The sequence below is a fragment of the Narcine bancroftii genome, chromosome 2, assembly GCF_036971445.1.
Source record: "Narcine bancroftii isolate sNarBan1 chromosome 2, sNarBan1.hap1, whole genome shotgun sequence".
NCBI lineage: Eukaryota > Metazoa > Chordata > Chondrichthyes > Torpediniformes > Narcinidae > Narcine > Narcine bancroftii.
The window spans coordinates 188,337,337-188,359,689 of NC_091470.1; the positions used below are offsets into that span (position 1 = coordinate 188,337,337).

General features: G+C 45.0%; 2 protein-coding genes across 5 annotated transcripts in view; one reads left to right on the forward strand and one right to left on the reverse strand.

Moving 5' to 3' along the window:
• Window positions 1–628: 628 nt before the first annotated feature.
• Window positions 629–10,650, reverse strand: LOC138754807 (uncharacterized protein C11orf98 homolog). Of its 2 annotated transcripts, XR_011351934.1 has the most exons (5): window positions 10,257–10,650; window positions 8,032–8,129; window positions 4,242–4,339; window positions 1,775–2,927; window positions 847–935 (listed from the first exon to the last, which is right to left on the reverse strand). XR_011351934.1 is itself a non-coding variant. In XM_069919650.1 (4 exons), the coding sequence occupies exons 1-4, from the start codon at window positions 10,290–10,292 to the stop codon at window positions 808–810; spliced, it is 360 nt and encodes a 119-aa protein (XP_069775751.1). In that variant the 5' UTR covers window positions 10,293–10,645; the 3' UTR covers window positions 629–807. The 2 variants fall into 2 exon arrangements, 1 of the variants encoding a protein (XP_069775751.1); XM_069919650.1 differs by lacking the exon at window positions 1,775–2,927 and having other exon boundaries at window positions 629–935; window positions 10,257–10,645.
• A 568-nt stretch (window positions 10,651–11,218) lies between these two features.
• Window positions 11,219–22,353, forward strand: part of LOC138754805 (uncharacterized) — a 52,705-nt gene continuing 41,570 nt past the window's right edge. Inside the window, exons 1-3 of one of the 3 annotated variants that reach the window (XM_069919645.1) lie at window positions 11,220–11,528; window positions 17,084–17,344; window positions 21,459–21,566. In XM_069919645.1, coding sequence (XP_069775746.1) covers window positions 11,387–11,528; window positions 17,084–17,344; window positions 21,459–21,566 — 511 coding nt within the window. In that variant the 5' untranslated portion in view covers window positions 11,220–11,386. Of the gene's footprint in view, window positions 11,529–17,083; window positions 17,345–21,458; window positions 21,567–22,353 lie in introns of all 3 variants that reach the window. The other 2 variants (XM_069919643.1, XM_069919644.1) reach the window with 2 other exon arrangements.

The following is a 22,353-nucleotide window of genomic DNA, read 5'->3' on the forward strand; positions in this document are numbered from 1 at the left end:
TGTATGTACTCTTGACAATAAATCTGAATCTAATGCCACCCGGTTGGAGATAGATTAGATTCAGATTTATTGTCAGAGTACATACATGACGTCTCACACAACCTTGAGATTCCTTTTGTCTGTGGGCAAGGCAAAATTACCAATTTGGCAGTGCAAAAAAAAACTCTACACAACGTATACATGTAAACAAAGAACTGTAAACAGATAAACAAATTGCAATACTAAGAGAATTTTAAAAAATCAATAAAGTGCAAAAGAGTCCTAAAATGAGCTCCTGATTGAGTTTGTGGTTGAGGAGTCATTAACATTGGCTTTTCCGCTTTCTGCTAGAGCACTCCCCATTCTCCATCCCTCCCCTCTCTTTCCTTTCCTCCAGCTCTCCACTCTCTACCCCTCCATTCGCAGAGCCATCCCCTCTCTGTTTGCAGGTGTGTCCCCCTGCCTTATCCACCTACTACCTCTTGCCTGTGGGACCATGCTCCTCCCCCACCCCACTATTTTATACAGGCGCCTGCCTACATTTTGCTCAGACCTTGATGAAGGGCTCAAAGCCTGAAATGTTGGTTATGTGTAACCTGCTGAGTTTCTCCAGCAATATGTTTTGACTTCCATGTTTCACTGCTGTCACTTGAAGAAATGTCTTTTTATTTTCTATTTACAATCACTGTTTAATGTCCACAGCCATTTGGATGGGAATCAAAGAGACAGAGAGAGTGAGAGGGACATAGCAAAAATCGGGTTTAGTGATGGCAAGCCGCAGGGGTTCATGATCCTTTAATGGGGTCAGCCAGCTACAGTCCTGCCTTTTCACACGGGTTGCGGCGTGCCCTCTTGCTCCTTCATTTCCACGCTTAACACCTCTACTTTTTGCACAGTCTCTCCGTTCTTTGCCTTTGTGCCGGTTTCCTGCCTGGTCCCTTGTGGAGCAGATTCAACTAGCAATATCAAGGAGAGAAACATGATCAAAACACTCGAGCAGAAGCCAATTGAATGGATGCAGAGAATTGGACTAGGAGGCTGAATGATATTTGGAGCGGGGGAAGGCCTTTCAGCCCCTGGTACCAGCTGTGCGTGCCTGGTACATCCCCTTCACGGTCCTGTGTCTCCCTATAACTTTGGTACTAAAAGGTTTATACAAAAACGTGTGGATTTCAAACTGGTTGATGAACAGGAAACAGAAGCGTACAAGGCTCTGAAGGCAAGGAACATGCAACAAGCAGTGTTAGTTCAGGAGTCTGTACGGCCGCAAAGGCTGGAGGAGAATCCACGGACATTCAGTGACTCTGAAGGGATTCTCTATGGCTTCTCTTTTATTGTTATGGGCGCCGGGCAATGCTCAAGGTGACTCTTTGTTTGCCTTACAGCAGAGAAAAGTTGATGTATATCATATATATTATTTTTATTTATTAGTACGTGACAATAAAAGGAACTTTTAACTTAAGGCATTGGAAGCAGTTCAAGGAGCTGCTGCTAGGCCAATGCCTGGAGAAGGTGGCTTCAAGTAAGTGAAGGTTGGCTCGTATCAGCAGGTGAATGTGAGAGGTCGACTGACACACTACAAGATCCAGTGTGCACTTGGGGAGGGTGTTTCCTTGATGGAAAAATTTAGAACTAGGGAATCACAGTTTATAACCGAAATGAAGGGAGTTTCTGAGTTCAGACCAGTCTTCCATGTAGAGAAAGGGAAGAGTAATCCTAGAACATTTAAACACTAAAAACAGCAGCTCATTCAGCCATTTGAGTGAATAAGAACAAGGCCATTCCTTAATCTCACCACCATATTTCAGCATCTCTTCAGTTTGACCGTCTGGGGATTTGGTTACCTGGTCCTGAGCAATTCATCAGCTTTCTGACCCATTACTATCTGACATGCCATTGCTTTGTGGTGGTATGCTACCCCATGTGAATATCAATCCATCGGCATTCTTTTTGGTAATATTCACTGTGTGAATTACAAGTGACTCTTGCTTTGAGGTCAACCCTCATGAAACGTTTCATAGAGCTGCCAAGAGGTGCACGCCTCCAGGAGACGATCAACGGGTTTGCAGAGGAAAAATTATCCAATGTGTGCTGGTGCTATCAATGGCACAACATATTCCCATCACTGCCCCACCGGAGGACAAATAATCCTACTACAACCGTAAGGGGTGGCACTCCATCATTCTTCAAGCTGCTGTTGACCACGAGGTGCCAGTAAGGAACATCTTGACTTTGTTAAAATTGTCAGTCTGCGCTAATTAGTGTCTTGGGTATTGACAATCAATACATTATGCTTTTGTGGTTTCAGCTTTACCGGCGTGTATGTGGGCTGGCCTGGCCTCACCCACGATGCTTGAGCTTTAGCCAACTCAACCATTTACAGAAAGGCTGAGGATGCAGGCGGGTATCTGTTCCCACAGGAAGTAAGTAAATATACCTCACTGGACAGTGATGTGAGCGTAGCTCATGTGTTCCTTTGCGACATGTGCCCTGAATGGTCACAAATGTGTGTATGTATAGACCCAAGGTGAGCTGTATGGGATTCTCACACCTCTGGTTTGCACTGGGTACAGTTATCCATGCGTGTTGATGACGTGGAAATCCCCAGCACAAATGGTTGGGGACCCTGCCTTCCCCCTCAGGAATTTTCACGCAACACCGAGCTCTCAATCAGCAGAAGCACAAATTCAACCAGTGTCTGAGCTTGGCACGGCCCGTGGTGGAGAATGTCATTGGAGGTGTTTGAGCAAACGACAGGACATCAATACGGCTTTCGTGTCTGATGTGGTTATTGCCAGTTGTATCCTGCATAACCGATTAATTAGGATCACTTCTTGCCAGAGTGGAACATTATTGAGGAACAGGTTCTCCATCAGCCAGAGGGAGATCCTATTCGGGGTTCAACAGTGTATGCTTCCCATGCTATCCGCAATGCTGGTGTGTTCACTCTGTAAACAATATAGCTTTTTTGAGTTCCACTTTGTTGCAGGTAGTGAAAACCATAAATACAAAAGAGGTAGCAAATGTAACAGAACCAATGTATAAAAGGCTAAACACTTTATAACCATAAACCTTAGAAGAATTTGTTTATATGCTGCAATTAAATAAAACTTACACTGTAGAAGAACAGCTGGTGTCCTGAATTAATTCCCACGCAGGAATTGTAGTTAGGATGAGGAAGGGGAGGGAGTGAAAAACTCCCATTGGCTGTTGTAAATGGCACTGAGCAATTTTCCCCTAATGAGCTGGGCTGGACCCTCCATTACTATAAAGGTGCCATGTTTTCTTTGTTCTGTCTCCTTGCCAGCTTGGGACCACCCTGCTTCACTCTAGGCCTAGAAACATGGAAGGGCACTGGAGAAACCATTGGTAAGATGTGCACTGTTAAAAGGTTGGGAGCATTTAATTAGTGTCCCTTATAGCATAGAACCGTGGCTGCACTGAGTCGAGGGTTGGTGGGCCATCATAAGTGTGTGTGTGTGTGTGTGTGTGTGTGTGTGTGTGTGTGTGTGTGTGTGTGTGTGTGTGTGTGTGTGTTGTATGGTCAGTCACGTTCGCTGAGCTCAGGCCCCAGAGCTGCCTTCACTGTCAATCCTGTCAGGAGAACTTGGGCAGTGGGTCGAGAGATGTGCGTGGGAAAGCCAAGCAGCCTCATTGACCAGGACAGTAATGCGGAGGGCCAAGGTCTCAGCAGAGACAACACATGTCAAGGCCACAGTTCAGCCTGAGACGTAGAGGTCAGTGCTCTGGGAGTCAGTATAGGGGGAGGGGTGGGCTGAGCTCCCAGCCCTCGAGTGCAGTGAGGACAATTATGGCAAGTGTCGGTAACAAGACTGGCAGGTTTCAGGACATACTCTGAGGCTGATGCCCTCATGTTGAGAGGCCACAACAGTCCTTGGCATCCTAGAAGGCTTACTCTGGCCCTCCTTCGCTTCCACCCCTGCTGAGCACTTTATGCAAGTATTCAGCTCCTCAACTTAGTGGCTCATTGAGGGGAAGGTGAGAGTGAGAAGGATGCTCTCAGAGCAAGGATGGCACAGTTAACATAGTGGTTAGAGCATCGCTGTTACAGCGCCAGTGACCGGGATTTGAATCTGTAAGGAGTTTGTACGTTCTCCTATATCTGTGTGGGTTTCCTCCAGGTGCTCTGGTTTCCTCCAATCATTGAAAAATGTATGGGTGTTGTAGGTCGACTGGATGTAATTGGGTGCCATGGGCCGAAAGGGACTGTTACCATGCTATATACATGTCTAAATGAGTACCTTCCATCGCAAAGAGCTCCCTCTGACTGTTCTGCATTTGCTTCCGCAACTTCCTCCTCTGCTTCCCAGACAGTGTGATGACCGCTCTCTTGTTCAAACTGCAAAAGAGAAACAAGATCACAGCCTCGGACAGCGTCACCCAAATGTCGGCCAAAGTGGCTGCCGCAAGCCCTTGGGCACTTTAAGGAGGCAATAGCTCTGTCGTGGCACACCACTTTACAGACAACTCTCAATCTCTAAGACAACTCTGGACACAGAAACAAGGTAAACCTTTTATTTTCGCTTGGCAAGCAGAATCCAGTTACAGAGAGAGAGAGCTGCACCCGATCAGCTGTTTCCCCAAGTAACTTTTTAATAAGTAACACTGGACAACAAATACTTCCTGAACACTTGGGTGTATTTTGGGCTGCTGATCACAAAAAAATCATTTGAACATGTACCGTTTTTAGATATAATCTGCTTTTGTAATTTTAACAAGCAAGCTGTTTTGGTCAGTCCAAGCATGCCTGGTCATGCGCTCAGTGCAATGTTGTCTTAAGCCTGGGCATTCTTGGAAGGCATTTAAAGATGTTGTCGAGAACTTTCTTGGCATCTACAGAGCTAATTAACCACATGCTTCAAGCAGACAAAACCATGAAGTACAACATGTCACTGAAAATTCATTTTCTGCATTCACACTTGGACTCCTTCCCCGCTGATCTTGGTGCAGTCAGTGACAAACATAGTGAAAGGTTTCACCAGGACATTGCAACCATGGGAAAGCAGTATCAGGGCAACTGAAATCTATCAGTGCTGACCGACTATTGTTGGACACTAACACAAGAGGCATCAGATGCTAAATGCAAATGAAAATCAGCGGCAAAACATTTTTAGGTCAGTTGAATTAGTGCAATGTGTCAGCATTGTTATGTGATTAAACATTCAAAAATCAATAAAAGTTCATTTAATGTTTCTCCAACTTCCTACGTGATGCAGCAAATCTGAAATTATCTTTGTGTTCAGCTTGAAGTCGTCTTTCGTAATCCCCCTTTTGTTCAGGGACAATTTGTTGTCCAGTGTAATCGAAAAGGAGATACTCCAAAGCACTGCAGATTCCCCACAACCGTCTCAACCTAACCGCAAAACATGTCTCGATTTTGTATTATCTTTGGCTTGGCTTCGCGGACGAAGATTTATGGAGGGGGTAAAAGTCCACGTCAGCTGCAGACTCGATTGTGGCTGACAAGTCCGATACGGGACAGGCAGACACGGTTGCAGCGGTTGCAGGGGAAAATTGGTTGGTTGGGGTTGGGTGTTGGGTTTTTCCTCCTTTGTCTTTTGTCAGTGAGGTGGGCTCTGCGGTCTTCTTCAAAGGAGGTTGCTGCCCGCCGAACTGTGAGGCGCCAAGATGCATGGTTTGAGGCGATATCAGCCTACTGGCGGTGGTCAATGTGGCACGCACCAAGAGATTTCTTTAGGCAGTCCTTGTACCTCTTCTTTGGTGCACCTCTGTCACGGTGGCCAGTGGAGAGCTCGCCATATAACACGATCTTGGGAAGGCGATGGTCCTCCATTCTGGAGACGTGACCCACCCAGCGCAGCTGGATCTTCAGCAGCGTGGACTCGATGCTGTCAGCCTCTGCCATCTCGAGTACTTCGATGTTAGGGATGAAGTCGCTCCAATGAATTTTGAGGATGGAGCGGAGACAACGCTGGTGGAAGCATTCTAGGAGCCGTAGGTGATGTCGGTAGAGGACCCATGATTCAGAGCCGAACAGGAGCGTGGGTATGACAATGGCTCTGTATATGCTAATCTTTGTGAGGTTTTTCAGTTGGTTGTTTTTCCAGACTCTTTTGTGTAGTCTTCCGAAGGCGCTATTTGCCTTGGCAAGTCTGTTGTCTATCTCGTTGTCGATCCTTGCATCCGATGAAATGGTGCAGCCGAGATAGGTAAACTGGTTGACCGTTTTGAGTTTTGTGTGCCCGATGGAGATGTGGGGGGTCTGGTAGTCATGGTGGGGAGCTGGCTGATGGAGGATCTCAGTTTTCTTCAGGCTGACTTCCAGGCTAAACATTTTGGCAGTTTCCGCAAAACAGGACGTCAAGTGCTGAAGAGCTGGCTCTGAATGGGCAACTAAAGCGGCATCGTCTGCAAAGAGTAGTTCACGGACAAGTTGCTCTTGTGTCTTGGTGTGAGCTTGCAAGCGCCTCAGATTGAAGACTGCCATCCGTGTGGTACTGGATGTAAACAGCGTCTTCATTGTTGAGGTCTTTCATGGCTTGTTTCAGCATCATGCTGAAGAAGATTGAAAAGAGGGTTGGTGCGAGAACGCAGCCTTGCTTCACGCCATTGTTAATGGAGAAGGGTTCAGAGAGCTCATTGCTGTATCTGACCCGACCTTGTTGGTTTTCGTGCAGTATTGCTTATGCAAAACAACATATTTTGTAACCTGTTCATGATGATAATTCTGATTCTGGTTAAAAGCCGTTACATGGACAGTAACCATCTCCTGTTATGCCTGAGGCCACATCCAGCTGTCCATCAACATTGGGGCACCACCCAGCCTGCCAATCAGGTGTGAGCCCACCTGCCAGAGCACACACTCCCATTGGACAACCCCATACCTCACAGCACCTGCTGAGCAGGGGGAAGATGTAAACTGTAGCACCTCTGTTTCACTTCCTCTTTGCCATGTGGTTATAGGTAAGGGCAGGGAAAGACGTAAACTCCAGCATCTCCCCTTTGCCATGTGGTTGTAGATAAGGGACTAGCAATCCCTTTAGCTAAGCAGGGTATCACTGTCGACACAGCCGATACTGGTATTGTAGCCACGCTCCCAATTATCAGGAGTATGGAAGGGTGTATACCCCTGTAGGTAACCCACATATAGGGTATCCTCCTAGTCAGAATCCCCTTTCCCTACGGAACTATTCTGGGGTCAGAATCCAGTTGCGTTTCCCCCGCCCCACCTTCCTGGAACTGCTTCTGATTCCATGCTGCTGCTGGATTTAGGTTCTAACTGCTTGTAAATTGCTAATTGCTTTGTGCTGTTAATTGCTTCAAATCTGCTACTGTGTTGCTGGGGTAGCCAGCCTATTTGTTTCTATGTTAATAAATCCTTTATTATCCATTCCCTGTGTCTGGACTAATTTCTTTCTGAACCCCAAACGAATCTTACCGATTCCCTCAGTGTCCACAAGTGTCACAATTCCCAACTTGGAATAGACATGGTCCAAGCACCCAGAGCCAAAGGAGATAAAGAGAGAGAATTGCAAAGATTCACAGTCTTCTGACTGAAGAGATCCCACGTCTTTATTTTCACATCAATTAAACAACAAGCAACAGTTTCAGCTGAACACTTCAACTTACAGTAGAAGTCCAAAAATCCGAACTGCTCAGGGATTGTGTTAGTCCAAATTTTCCGGATTCTCTGGCAGAACTTGTAAAATTCAAATTTAAGGAGGAATGAAGAAGAAATGAACAGGTAGATTTTGATAGTTTATTCTTGAGTATTTACAGCGCGCTTCATTTATCAAATCGGGCAGTTTAAAAAAAAAATAAAGTGGTTACTTGTTGCCTGTGTGTATCTGTGGTGCTTACAAGCACACACAAAAACCCACTAAATTTTAAAAATTGGAGAGTTTTTGCAAAGTTCAGATTCTCGGTGGCCTGGATTTCTGGACTTCTACTTTATTTCCCTTAGGAAAGTGAGCTTCATGAGGGAACAGCGAGAGCCAACTCTCCTGGTGCCCACGACACTGGAACTTGCAGCCCCAGACTAACATGCACAAAAGCCGGTGGTTCTCTTACCATCGCTTCTTCAGCTGATGGACAGCGATCAGATTCCTGTCGACCACTGCACCAACCGTGGCTCTCTTCCTCTTCACTTTCTGGCTTTTGCTCCGTTTCTTGAAAGGCAAAAGGTATTTTTAAAAGTGAGGTGATTACTTTTTAATTCCACGACAGTAAAAGTCCTGAATTCTGGACTGCTTGTGGATTTGGGTCATCCAGATTTTTAAAGTCTCCAGATTATTAGGCAGTACTTCAGTGGCCCCCCCCCCCCCCCCCCACTTATGCAATTCGCAGATGCAAATGCACAGAAAAGCGGAGAGTTTTCGAGAAGTCCAGATTCTCGGGTTAACCAGATTTCAGGCATTCAGATTTTTGAACTTTTTCAGTATTCTTGTAACTAGTGAAACTTTTTCCTCAAAGTATTTTTTGAGTTATGGCAGGTGAGCTCAGACTTGTAGTGTGCTCCTCCTCCTCCTCCTCCTCAAAAAAAGCTGCTGCTGGAGCAGCTTGTGTGGACCCAGGGAGAGTGGGGAGCAGAGATGCAATGCTGCTCCACAGGGTCCTACAACCGAGTCCTATTGCTGACAGCTTCAGACAGGCTTTAGAGGCCTGTTTATACGGCCTGTTAATGAAGACAACATTGTTTTATTTAAAATCCTGTGACTGCGGGTTCTGGGATGAAGATGGTGGCACCGTGCTAGAGAGTGCACATGAGGGAGCAGCGGGCCGGCACAGGGCACCAGATCGGGGAGAAGACTCCCCCGCTAAGAAGGCGAAACAGAGAAGAGGACCCTAGAGGATGGTGACCACAAGGATGGCCCAGAGAGAGGCTCAGCAGCTGAGAGACCCACACAGGCTGCAGGTTACTGGAGACTGGATTATGGGAGCCAGGTATCAGAACTGGGATTCAAGAGGACACTGAGGGCAAGAAGGGCACCGGGTACTTAAGGCTTCTTGATCACATTGGAAGCTTGGATCTGGTGTTCAGGTTACTGATAGAACAAACATGTGCCCATGCAGCTACAGTGGGATCACTGGATGCGAATTCACAGACACTCAATGACTGAATGGACTCTCTTTTGCTTCTCTTTCTCTCCTACTGTAAGGGATGTCGGGCAACATTCATGGTTAAGTCTTTGTCTTCCTTACAGCAGGCAGAAGGCAATTTTGTGCAATATTACATGTTCTGTACTATTACATGACAATACAGGAATCTTGAATCTTTTGAGCAATGTGGGAACTCAGGGAGGCTGCCAATACCCCCGATGACTACACGTGTGGGATGCATATCTGGCCACAGCTCCTGACAGGCCACATGACAACAATGGAGATGAGCATGGGTTTACTTTGGAACGTCAGTGATAGTGAGGACATGGCAGACAACACATTGAGTGAGTTCGCCACACGAGAGTTTAAGGGCCTAAGGAAAGATTGGGAATAGGACTGGACTCAAACAGGCAGAAAGAGAGTGCAGAGTCGAATGGGGACGGCAGCCAACAAGGAAGATCATGGCATGTTGGGAGGTTCTGCTACACTGGAGCACAGGAAAAAGAGAAGCAGAGCTATAGTGGAAAGGGATTCTATGGAACAGGGAATAAATAGAAGAGCTTCTGTGGACACAAACAGAACTGCCTATATGCATAGCTCCCTGGGATGTTTTGGTGTGGCTGCATGGAATTTTCAAAGGAAGAGTGAACAGCCAGTTGTCATGGTGCCCGTAGGCAGGATGAGGTCCTGTCTCTCCCCTACCCCATCTCCCACAATCTCTCCTCCCCCAGTCTCCCTCCAACCATCTCCCGTCCACTCTCCCCATCCCCCCTCTCCCTCCTCCCTTCATCCCACATTCTCTCCCCCCTTCATCCCACTCTCTCCCCCTCCATCCCACTCTCTCCCCCTCCATCCCACACTCTCTCCCCCCTCCATCCCACACTCTCTCCCCCCTCCATCCCACACTCTCTCCCCCTCCATCCCACTCTCTCCCCTCCATCCCACTCTCTCCCCTCCAACCCACACTCTCTCCCCCTCCATCCCACTCTCTCCCCCCTCCATCCCACTCTCTCCCCCCTCCATCCCACTCTCTCCCCCCTCCATCCCACTCTCTCTCTCCCCATCCCCTACTCTCACCTCCATTCCCTCCACTCTTTCTCATCACCCATTCATTCCCCTCACTCTTTTACTCCATTTTCTCCATTCTCTCCCCTCATCACACCCCCCCCCCCCCGCCATTCCTATCCTATATTCACCTGGAGTGTCCGATTGATCCTTCCTCCGATCGCCATCTTGTCCAGTCCCTTTCCCACCGAAAGGATCGTCCTAACTGCCAATCATTCCCAGTCAACCAATGTTAAGCCGTAATCGTTTCCCAGTTAACCAATCGCGAGTGCGGATGGCGGGATCCTGCGCCTGGAAACAGCCAATCGGGGTGTGCGGGGGCGGGTTCCTGTGCTGCTCCCCAAGAGGAGAGTCCGGCTCCTGTCCTGGGATGGGAGGGGATCTTCTACGGGCCCAGATCCCCAGCAGCCAGTGCAATTCTCCCAGACACCGCTCTCTGGCTGATATAGTGAACCACGAAAATCTGCAGTCATTTGGGTTGAATTGGTCAGTGTAGGCATGTGAGCCGAAAGGGCTTGTCTGTCTAAATTAAAAAAAAAACACATTTAAATCCTGGGTGACGCCATGGCTGTTTCACATAACTTTATTCAATCAGCTACTATGAGCAAAGCACTCTGCTGGGGAATATTTGCTCCCATCTTCACCAAAGGTTTCTGTTACTTGAGAAAACATTTACAATTCTAAACATACATTTTTAACCTATTATTTTCTTATTTATTTTAATTTGTAACATTCATTTTCCTCTATTCTTTTTGACGATTGCTTGGATTCCGGATACCAGGGGTTTTACTGTTGATTATTGGGAGGAGGCTGCTGGGACTCTCTTGCCTTGAATGTGCGCCATTAGAGGGCAAACCAACAAAAGAATCTTTTTTTTGTGCATGGAATCTTGAATCTTTCAGAATAAGATGGGGACGAGGAGGAGTTTGTTTTCTCAGAGGAACTGGGCACTTTGGAATTGCCTAACCCCAGAGAGAATTCCTCTAGTTCGAGAAGTCCAGAGGTGCAAAAGTAGTGCTCCTGAATATATTGGGGTTGATGAGATGTAGGAGCGTAAGAAAGAGGAGTCCGTTCAGCCCCTTTCTCCTATATTATCTGTTCTCTGCCCAGACATCTATCAAGGAAGTGAGCTTGACTCAGCGCCAAGATCTGCACCGCCCTGCTGCCACCCGATTGGACGAAGCAGCGAGCAGTCGAGCCAGCTCCCCGCGCCCATTGGTCAGAGGGCACGCTGAGCGACAGCTCTGTCCCTCCCACAGGGATGCCGCGGAAGGTCGCGTGGCGCGCGGGCGACTCGTCCCTCGTGTCGGTTGGGCGGCGCCATTTTGTACGGCCAGCGTTCATGGCGCCGCCTCGCCTTAGCTGCGGGGCCGTTTGCTTGCTGGGCTTGATGACCGTCCGAGGTGAGGCCCCTAGATAAAGCTTTGGCCGTGATCCCCCCCCCCCCCCACCCTGGATTCTGGGGCCAAATAAGTCTCGCAAGCTGGAGGCCACTCGGCCCGACCTGTTCGTGGTGGCCCACGAACTGCGCATTCCCTTAACTCTGGCCGATTGGCCAAGGAAAATGTGTCTTACCTGTCTTATAACGTTATTTTTTTGATTACATTTTAAATTTAGACATACAGCACCGTAACTGCTGCCCAAATCCACCATAAGGGAACTAGTACTCTGTCCACTACTAAGGCCAAAGAACCACTTGCCTTCCTAGCCTCCAGCCTCATCTAGTTAAACTATGATATAATAGCAGAAATAGTCCACTGAGTCTGCCATAGAACATTACAACACAGAAAGATGCCCTTCTTATCTGTGCCAAACTATTATTCTGCCTAGTCCCACTGACCTGCACCCAAGACATATCCCTCCATACCTCTCCCATCCATGTAGCTGTCCAAATTTTTCTAAAATGTTAAAATTGAGCCCACATTCACTCCTTTTGCTGGCAGCTCGTTCCACACTCCCACTAAACAACTCCCCTTTCACCCTTGCAAGTGAAGATTTACAAGAATGTTGCCTGGGTTGCAGGATTTGAGTTATGGGGAAAGGTTGAACAGGCTAGGACTTTATTCCCTGGAGCAGAGAAGATTGAGGGGTGATTTGATAGGGGTACTTAAAATTATGAGTGGGGCCGATAGAGTAAATGTGGACAGGCTTTTTCCATTGAGAGCAGGGGAGATTCAAACGAGATTGAGATTGAAGGGGGAAATTATAGGGGAAACATGAGGGGGAATTTCTTCCCTCAGAGGGTGGTGGGAGTGTGGAATGAGTTTCTGGCCAAAGCGGTAGATGTGGGCTTGATTTTAATATTTAAGAAAAAGTTGGATAGGTAGATGGATGAGAGAGGTATGGAAGGTTATAGTGCAGGTCAATAGGACTAGGAGGGAGAAGGTGTTCACATGGACTAGGAGGGCTGAACTGGCCTGTTTTTGTGCTGTAATTTGGTTAACCCACGCCGTCTGGTTTGTATCTCACCTACGCTCAGTGGAAAAAGCTTACCTCCATTTACTCTGTTTTTACCCTTCATAATTTTAAATACCTCTATCAAATCTACCCTCATTCTTCTAAGTTCCAGAGAATAAAGTCCTAACCTGTTCATCTCTGCCATTTAATCATGAGCTGATCCATTTTCCCACTCAACCCCACTGCCCATAACCTTTGATGCCCTGGCTAATCAAGAACCTATCGATCTCTGTCTTAAATACACCCAATGACTTGGCCTCCACAACAGCCTGTGGCAACAAATTCCACAGGGTTACCACCCTCAGGCTGAAGAAATTCATCCACATCTCTGTCTAAACTTCAATCCTGAAGTTGTGCTCTCTTGTCCTAGACGCTCCCACTATGGGAAACAACCTTTCTACATCTACTCTGTTCATGCCTTTCTTTCAATATTCAAAAGGTTTCAATGAGATCCCCTCATTCTCCTAAATTTCAATTAACCTACAAGCCCTGTACATCTTTGGAAGGTGGAAGGTAACTGGAGCACACCGAGGAAACCCATGCAGACACAGGGAGAATGTATAAACTCCTTACAGTGGCTGATTTGAACCCAGTCACTGGTGCAGTAATAGCGTTGCGCTAACTGCAATGCTAACTAAGTAACACAAGATTCAAGGTTCCTTTTATTATCACATAATACATAAAAATGTAATATACATAGCGAACCTTTGTTTTCCTTACAGCAGGCAAAAATTGAAGTATATCAGATCAAATGAGATACTATTTATAGTCATGTAATTAAAAACAGAAATGCAACATTACATGAAATTACCTTTCGCCAGTTGCAAGAGCATTGCCGGGTGACCACAATAATAGGAGAAAGAGAAGTAAAAGAGAGTCCCTTCAGAGACACTGAGTGTCCATGGATTCACCTCCAGCAGCCTCTGCAGCAGCACGGACTCCTGTTCGATCCATCAGCCACCCGAACTCCAGATCCAGACCTCTGATACACTCAGGAATCCTTCAGTGCCCAAGGCCCTTCGGGATTCCTTTTTGCCCTTGAATCTGATACCTGCTTCCAGTCTCCAGCTGCCCCCAGCATGTATGGATCCTTCCAGCAGACCGCAGCCATGCAAGTCCCTGAGCCGCTGGGCCTCTTGCTTGTCTGCTGCTGTGCTTCTTAACGGGATGTTTTCCCCCTTCTGGTGCTCTGTGCTGATCCACTGTTCATGAGAGTTTTAGAACTAGGAGCAGCAATAGGCCGTTTGGCCAGCCGAGCCTGCTCTGCCATTCATGGCTTGTTCCCCATAAACATAAATTCCTGTACTATTCAAAAATCTTCCAAGCTCAGCCTGTAGAATTTGCCCTAACATGGCATCTTGGTTAATAATCTCACCAATCCTGTCTGGTCCACACATTCTTCCTGTGCACTCAAGACTCAAGCCACAGCCTAACCATTATCCATTCTAACGGATAGAATGCATGAAAAAAGGTTCTGTTCTTGTGTTCTGCTAATAGGCAAGTTAAGTATCCACTATGCCTTCTTAATTGTCTTTGTTCAGGAACCAGGTACTAATTTAGCTAAACGTGCAAATCTGCAGCTGCCAGGGTCTAGTGCAGTACACAAAATGGTACTCAGCAGGTCAGGGAGCATCCATAGGAAGTAATCAACATTTCAGGTCTGAGCTCTTCATCAGGAATGTGGAAAATCAGGCAGATGTCTGAATAAAATAGTGGGGTGGGGAGGAGAGGAATGGAGGAACAGAGTGGAGAAGGAAGGAAGCAAGAGGTAATAGGTGGATATAGGTGGGAGGGTGGAAGAGAAAGCTGAGAAGTAATAGGGCAAGGACAGAAGCTTAGGATAGGTCTTTGATGGAAGAAAGGGAAGTGTAGGAGTTGGAGGAAGGGAGACAGGATCAGGGAAGGAGAACTGGGGAGGGGGTTTATATATGTTGGACTTGCTGTTTTTCATGGATTCTGGGACCCTTTCTGTTCATAATATATACAGCAAAACCCCAGTTTCTGGCACCTATGATGCTGGATATGTAAATTTTATGGTTGCTTGAGATTGTGTGTTACAGCATAATTGCCAAATTAACAGTGAGGGTGTGCCAAATTTAAACCGTTGTACATTTTACCTATTTCTGCAATTTTTTTTTGCCGAGTACCTGTAATATTTCAGCAGTAAAGTAATGTTTTGGCACAGACTAGAAAGGTTGAATGGCCTGTTTTCTCTGTTGTAGTCTTTTATGAATTTTCTGTGGTTGCTTGAATTCCGGATAACAGTTTTTTTTAAACTGTAGATGAATTATTTGGATGTGGTTGTAAGAGGCACATCAGTACATTAAAAGGACACAAATATTTGTAGAGCGGTTGATTTTGTAGAGGATAATTGTAGGCTAAAGGATTATAGCAACATTTTGGTCAAGTGGGCTGAGATGAGCTTAATCTAGAGAAATGCAAGGTGATGGATGTAACAAGGTCAGGATGTCGGAACTATTACAACTCTTTCACAGTCCCTGCTGTTCCAAGTGAACATAAATCTTGTCCTTCCGAATCTTCCCAATAACTTTCCCACCACTGATGCAAGCCCCACCGATTCGTAGTTTCCAGACTTCTCCCAACTGCCTTTTATCTTGTCCTCCCTGTGATTGCGTTAGTTTCCTCCAGGTAGTTGGTTTCTTCCCACATCCTGAAGATGCAGTGCTAAGTTAATAGATTGCTATTAGTTGCATCCAAGTGTAGGTGGGTTGCAGAACAGGTTGCTGTTTATGTATGCAAGAGAATAGGTTGGAGAGCAACAAGAAAATAAAGAGGAGGGAAATGTGAGCTGCCATGGTTTCCTCTTGTATGGTTACAAGTGTAAGTAGATTTCAGATTTTCAGTTTTATTGTCAGAGTTCATATATGACATCACATACAACCCTGAGATTCCTTTTTCCTGCTAGTGTGGCAGAATTACCCCTAATTGGTAGTGCAAAATATAAACTGTGCACAATGAAAACATGAAAACAAATAAAAGAACTGTTAACAAACTGCAATATAGGGAGAGCAAAGAAAATCAATCAATAAAGTGCACAGGTAAGAGTCCTTAAATGAGTCCCTGATTGAGTTTGTTGTTGAAGAGTCTGATGGTGGAGGGCTAGCAGCTGTTCCTAAACGTGAATGCAGCTCTTTCCTGATGGCAACAGCAAGAACAGAGCGTGTACTTGGTGGTGTGGATCCTTAATGATTGCTGCTGCCCTCCGACAGCAGCATTCCCTTTAGATGTACTTGATAGTGGGGAGGGTTTTGCCAGTGGTGTCCTAGGCTGTGTCCACTACCTTTTGCAGGGGTTTGCGCTCAGGGGTATTGGTGTTCCTATACCAGACCTTGATGCAGCAGGTCAGCACACTTTCCATCACACATCTAGAAATTTGCCAGGGTCCCTGGTGTCATTCCAAACTCCTGCCCACTCCTGTGGAAATAGAGGTGCTCATATGCTTTCTTCTCAATGCCATTGGTATGTTGGGTCCATGAAAGATCCTCCGAGATAATGACTCCCAAGAACTTAAATTTGCTCACCCTCTCCACCTCTGATCCCCCAATGATCACTGGATTGTATCCTCTGGCTTTTCTGAAGTCAACAATCAGCTCCATGGTTTTGGTGTCATTGAGTGCAAGGTTGTTGTTGGTGCAGTATTCAGCCAGGTTTTCAATCTCCATCCTGTACGCTGACTCATCCCCTTCCTTTATACAACCCACTACCGTGGTATCATTGGCGAATTTGTAGACGGTGTTATTGTACTGAGCTACCAAGCTAGGTTGATATGATCCTGGGAAAACATTGATTAAAACTGGAGAATTTTTTAGATATTTTAGTTATAGCTTTTCTCAAAGAAATGTGTGGGAAGAGTGAAATGAAGTGCATGGATAGGTGGCAATGGAGATCATGCTGTTGAAATAGTAGGTCAAGCAGCATTAAAACATACATAAATGCATAAAAGGCCCTTCTGGCCCACCAACCCATGCCCCCCCCCCAAGTTCATCAATGAACTTAGAATCCCTGAATGTTGTTTTTTGAAGGTTGTTTTCTGACCAGTGGGAGGAAACCAGAGCACTCAGCGGAAACCCTTGCAAACACGGGGAGAATGTACAAACTCCTTACAGACAGTGCCAACTTTGAACCCAGTTCATCGGCACTGTAATAGCGTTGTGCTGCCCTGGGGAGTGAGATTGCATTGGAACTAAGGAACATAAAGATAAACAAATTTTAGGCTACTGTTAGAGGAAAGGAGATACTTTCTGCTAATTTGCTTTTGTATTTGCGAACTGAATGTGATTTTGGTAATTAGTAATGTACGAAAATACTTCTAAATATTTGAATTCACTAATTAATGTGAGCCAGGGAATGATATGATATTCTGCTTATCATAAAATGAGTAGGAAATGAATTCACCAAACAAAGTGAAGAAGTTCTAAGTAAATTGATTTTACAAGGCAAATAATATTTTTTGCATTAACATTTTCCCTTACTGTTCTAGCTGTATTGTCTAAACTTACAATAACAACTAATAGCAGCAGCGCTCATCAAACAATCGAACTTAAATGCATTTCTTCAGAGCCTGTTACCAGCTTTGAATGGATGAAAGGCAATATCAATGCAGTGTCAATTTATAAACTGTCCAGAGACAATTCCAGCCTGTATATTCCTGATGCCATTTTTGACGATTGCGGAGTTTTTACCTGTATTGCAAGACGTAATGGCCATGTTGAACAAGAACAGTTCAAGTTAATTGTTGATGGTGAGTTTCATTAACTTAATTAGGTGACTGGCATTGGTTCCAGTTGCATGTCCTTCTGTAGTTCAAACTTCTAGGTGACAAGTGCACCTGACTGAATGTTAGCTATTCATTAGAAATTCATTGCAGTCATAGAAGTTCTTTGCAAAAAAAAATCACAAAAACAAGTGTTTGGCTTGATATGGTATAGGATAGGGATCTGAAATCTTAATTTATTTTACTAACGTGAATGATCCTGCGAATTCTGGAATTTATTTTCCATCAGAATCAGAATTTATTGTCATGAGCATGTCATGGAATTCGTTATTTTTGCGGGAGCGTCACAGGTGCAAATATTGCTATAAATCACATTTTTAAAACTAAATAAATTAGTGCAAAAATTTTAGTGTTCTGTGTTCATTGTCCATTCAAAAACCTGATGACAGAGGGAAAGAAGCTGTCCTTGTGGCATTGGGTGTTTGTTTTCAGGTTCCTGTATCTTTTTCCCAATGGTAGCTGTGTGAAGAAGGCATGGTCTGGGTGGTGAGTGTCCTTGAAGATTGAGGTTGCTTTCTTGAGACCTCTCTTTTTGTTAATGTCCTCAAAGGAATGAAAGCTGATGCCCATGATGCCGCTGCCCATTCACAACTCTCAGTAGTCTTTTCCTGTCCTGTACATTGGCATCTCCATACCAGAGAGTGATACAACCAGTCAGAGTGCTCTCCACGGTAAACCTGTAGAAATTTTCAAGGGTCTTTGGTGGCATACCAAATCTCCTTAACTCCTCATGAAGTACAGCTGCAGGCAAGCATTCTTTGTGATTGCATCGATGTGGAGGCCCCAGAATAGATCAGAGATGTTGACATCCAGGAATTTATACTGTATATACGTGTAATTGTCGATACTGTGTAATAGTTGGCTCCACCCTTTTTTGGCTAAAAATCATGTGGTTTTTGTATGACCTGTGTAAAAGTCGGCCCCCCTCTTTTGTTTGGCCCCGACAGACTGCCCATTGAGCTCCTGACGCTGACCACGGATCCTTGCCCTGGCCTTCCACCTATCTGAGCTCCTGACACCCTGTTCAAGAACCGTCACCCCAGCCACTCACCCTTTTGGAGCTCCTGATGACCCAACTGCCTGCCTACCCATCCTCCTGATGCCCCAACCATCCACTCAAGTGAGCTATCAACACCCCGACCGTCTGCCCATACGAGCTCCCGAAGCCCCAACTGCAGACCCTCACTCCGCCCACCCACCCACCTGAGCTCCAGACACCTCGAACGTGGACTCACCAACCTGTTCCGGCCATCTGAACTCCCAATGCCTTGAACGATATAGGTACTTAAAGCAGTTAAAAGTATGACCGTGTAAAAGTCTAGCTATTTAACCCATCCTTTTGTCTTCTTCCTAGTTCTGCCATGTGGTCTTTGACCTGAAACATTGACTCTGTTGTTCTTTCCACAGATATAGCCCTAACATGCTGAGTGTTTACAGCATTTTCTGTTTTTTATTATACATTTCCAGCTTCTACAAGTTTTGATTTGCACCTGGATAGTTCTGTTATTTTTGATTTTCAAAAAATATTACAACGCAGGAAGATTTTTGAATACAATGATCAAGTCATAACAGAACCACCCATATTATCCTATCTTCCAACTGTAGTTACTAACCTTGTAGGTCATAGCTCTAGGTAAGCAGCTAAGAACTATTTAAATGCATTTAGGGTTCACCTATCTCTGCTTCCCCAATGGGCAATGATCTCTGTTACCATCTCTCATCCAATATTTCTATAAATTATTTTAAATTTATGTCCTCTGGTTTCTGACCCCTCCTTGAAAGGAAGTGGGTCATTCTTATTTATCCAGGCCTTTCACAACTTAGTTACATCTCTGTTTCACTTGCAAAACAGTTTTAGCTCAGCCAATTTGTTTCATACCTCCATGTTTTTCTAGATCCTTTATAGTCTCAGATAATCTTCTTCACTGTCTACTACACCAGGAATGTTGGTGTCATCTGCAAACTTAGTAATCATGCGAACTACATAGTCATCTAAATTGTTAATATAGATGGTGAACATTAATGGACCCAGCCAAACCACTGGAATTAGGCCTCCAATCTGAGTAACAACCTTCTGCTACAACCCACTTTCTCCTACTATCAACCCAATTCTGTATCCAATTGGTTCTCTCGCCTATGTGACCTTCTGGACCAACTTATTTGCCTTTGTCAAAGGACCTGCTAAAGTCCATGTAGACAATGTATCGCCTGCTCAAGTCAAGTTCATGGTCATCTGATTGCACAAGTATAACCCAACAAAACTGCATTCTTTGGTCCTCGGTGCAAAACACACAGACACACAACTAGACATAATACACATGCAGGCAGAAAATACACATACAGGACAAGTATTTATATACAAATAAATAGATAATGTTTCATGAGTATGAGAGTCTTGGAGGGTCAGTGTGAGTAGTTCCTTTGGCCATTCAGCATTCTCACTGCCCATGGGAAAAAGCTGTTCTCAGCATGTTGGTGCTAGCTCTGATATCGCTGTATCTCTTTAAGATGCTGTGTGCAGGGGGGAATGATTTCGCGTGCCCTCTTCAGACATCAATCCCAGTAGATCATGTTGATGGTGGGAAGGGAGACTACCAGTGATCCTCTCTGCCACTCTTATGGTCCTTTAGATTGACTACTTATCCATTTCTCTGCAGCATCCATACCACATTTTGATGCAGCCGGCCAGAACGCTCTTGATAGAGCTACCATAGAAGATTGAGATGATGGCGGCTGGTAGGCTTGCCCGCTTCCGTCCTCTCAGGAAGTGCAGTCACTGTTGCACCTTCCTGACAAGTGAGGAGATGTCATGTTTCCACGATAGGTCACTAATGAAGCAAACTCCAAGGAACCTGGTTCTCTCCTGTGGAGGATGCTCTTTCTCATCAATTTTCTTGGTCAACTCTCAAAGAACTCAAAACAACTTTGTGAGGCATGATTTCCCAGGCACAAAACCACACTGACTATCCCAAAACAGTCAACTTTACAAATGCGTGTGGATCCTTCCCTCAGACTCCCCTCTAGTAACTTACCCACGACTGGCTTGTCCTTGCGGCCTGTATCAGACAGACAAAAGAAAACAAATTTTGTGCATTGTTTATGGGACAAGAAAAGAGTCTTGAACCTTTATTAACTAAAAGCTCAACAATACCCACCTTCCAGTCTTTCGGTATTGTATCGGGATTTTATGATACCTTATAATATTTCGTGGTCATTGGAAGATGTATTTAAGATGTAAAAACACAACACTGGAGAAACTCAGCAGATCAAATAGTGTACTTTATATTGCAAAGATAAAGATACATAACCAACCTTTTGGCCTTGACCCCTTCATCAACATTCCTTGATATACCATGATAAAGGCTCAAGTCCAAAAGGTTGGTTATGTTTCTTTGTTTGCTATACAGGTGGTCCCCTACTTACAACCTAGGCAACTTATGACCATCAAGACAGACAACCAAAAAATAATGCTATTTAAATTTTTAAAAAAAATATGTAAATATAAAAATAATGCATCAGGTCCCGGGGATCCAGGGGTGGTTTATTTTGACATGGTGGCGGCCACGGCTGGGCGTGCGCTGAGACTCCACTACCACCGAATCAATTTTCAGGACACGAGGGCAGGGGTGGACATAGTGTTCAAGGTGGGGGAGGTGAGGCAGGCCAGGTGCTGGTGGTGGTGGACAATGGGTCTTTCCAGTGCCAACCGGCATGGTCCATAGACGAAGTACCGCGGCTCCAATTTAAGAACGTGTTGGCCTGGAGTAACATATATCCGCCATGTCCATTTCAAGATCCGACCAGTTGGTCAGGACAGAACTCAAATTCACGTTGGGGACCATCTGTATAAAGTATATCGTGCGACCTGCTGAGTTTCTCTAGCATTGTGTTTTTACTTCAATCACTGTGTCTGCAGAGATTTGTGTTTCACCACATGTATTTAACCTGCAGGTTTTGCAACAGTGGTGAAAGAAATGTACTATGAAGTCACATATTATTTTGGATTTTCAATGCAAGACAGCAGTAGCTGGCAGGGAAGTTGCTAGTGCATTATTAAAGTTTTTCTCATTACTTGATTTAGGTATCCTTCCATATGAATACAGGATAATCGCAGTGGCCATTGCTGGTTTTGGATGTATGCTGACATCAGTTAGCGCCTTCATGCTTTCAACAGTGTTTCGATACAGAGGTACACTATCTTTCTGTAATTCTGCATACTTGCACATATTGAGTTTGTGGTGTCTGTTCACAAGTTTATAAGCAAAATTTGTGGAACTTGGATTTGGTGTGGTGGAGTTCTCCCTTACCCCGAGCTTTCCTCGAGGTAATCAGTGTAGATCAGGACCCCTGTTTGGAAATTCTATACATTAACTGTATCTTACTAAATAGATCTACATCCATTTCAAGAAAACATTTATTTATTTATTGCTGAGTGAATGTTTCCTGAATGCTAACGGACAATTCATTTATATAATAATGATTTTTAAGTTTGAGATCAGCCATTCTCAACCTGTTTTTTTGGCTATTGTCCCCTTAGGAGTCTGCTCAAAGTTTTCCTGTGATGCAGTCAAATTTAGTTGGTTTCTTCTGCACCTCTCTCATACTGGTTACATAACAAAATATTGTGTGATTTCAGTCTATCACCACCCCCCCCCCCATTTTAAATGTGCTGTGGTCCTGTGGGAGGTGGGAAGGCGGGGGGGGGGGGTGGGGTCACTGCATGACCCTTGCCGAGAATGGCTGTTCTAGATAATTTCTTTTTTTTAAATTTTTTTATTTTTCACACCATAAACCACATTGCCAAGATACATACATTTTCCTTTTCAAATATATACAGTGTCATTTTCTCCCCCCCTCCCTCCTCCCATCCCACCCTCCCTACCTCCCCCCCATTCATTTAAAGTACAAAATCTAAGATACATTAAACCAGTCAAACAATGTTGTCATTCAATAAAAATAAACAAGAAATTCCACTG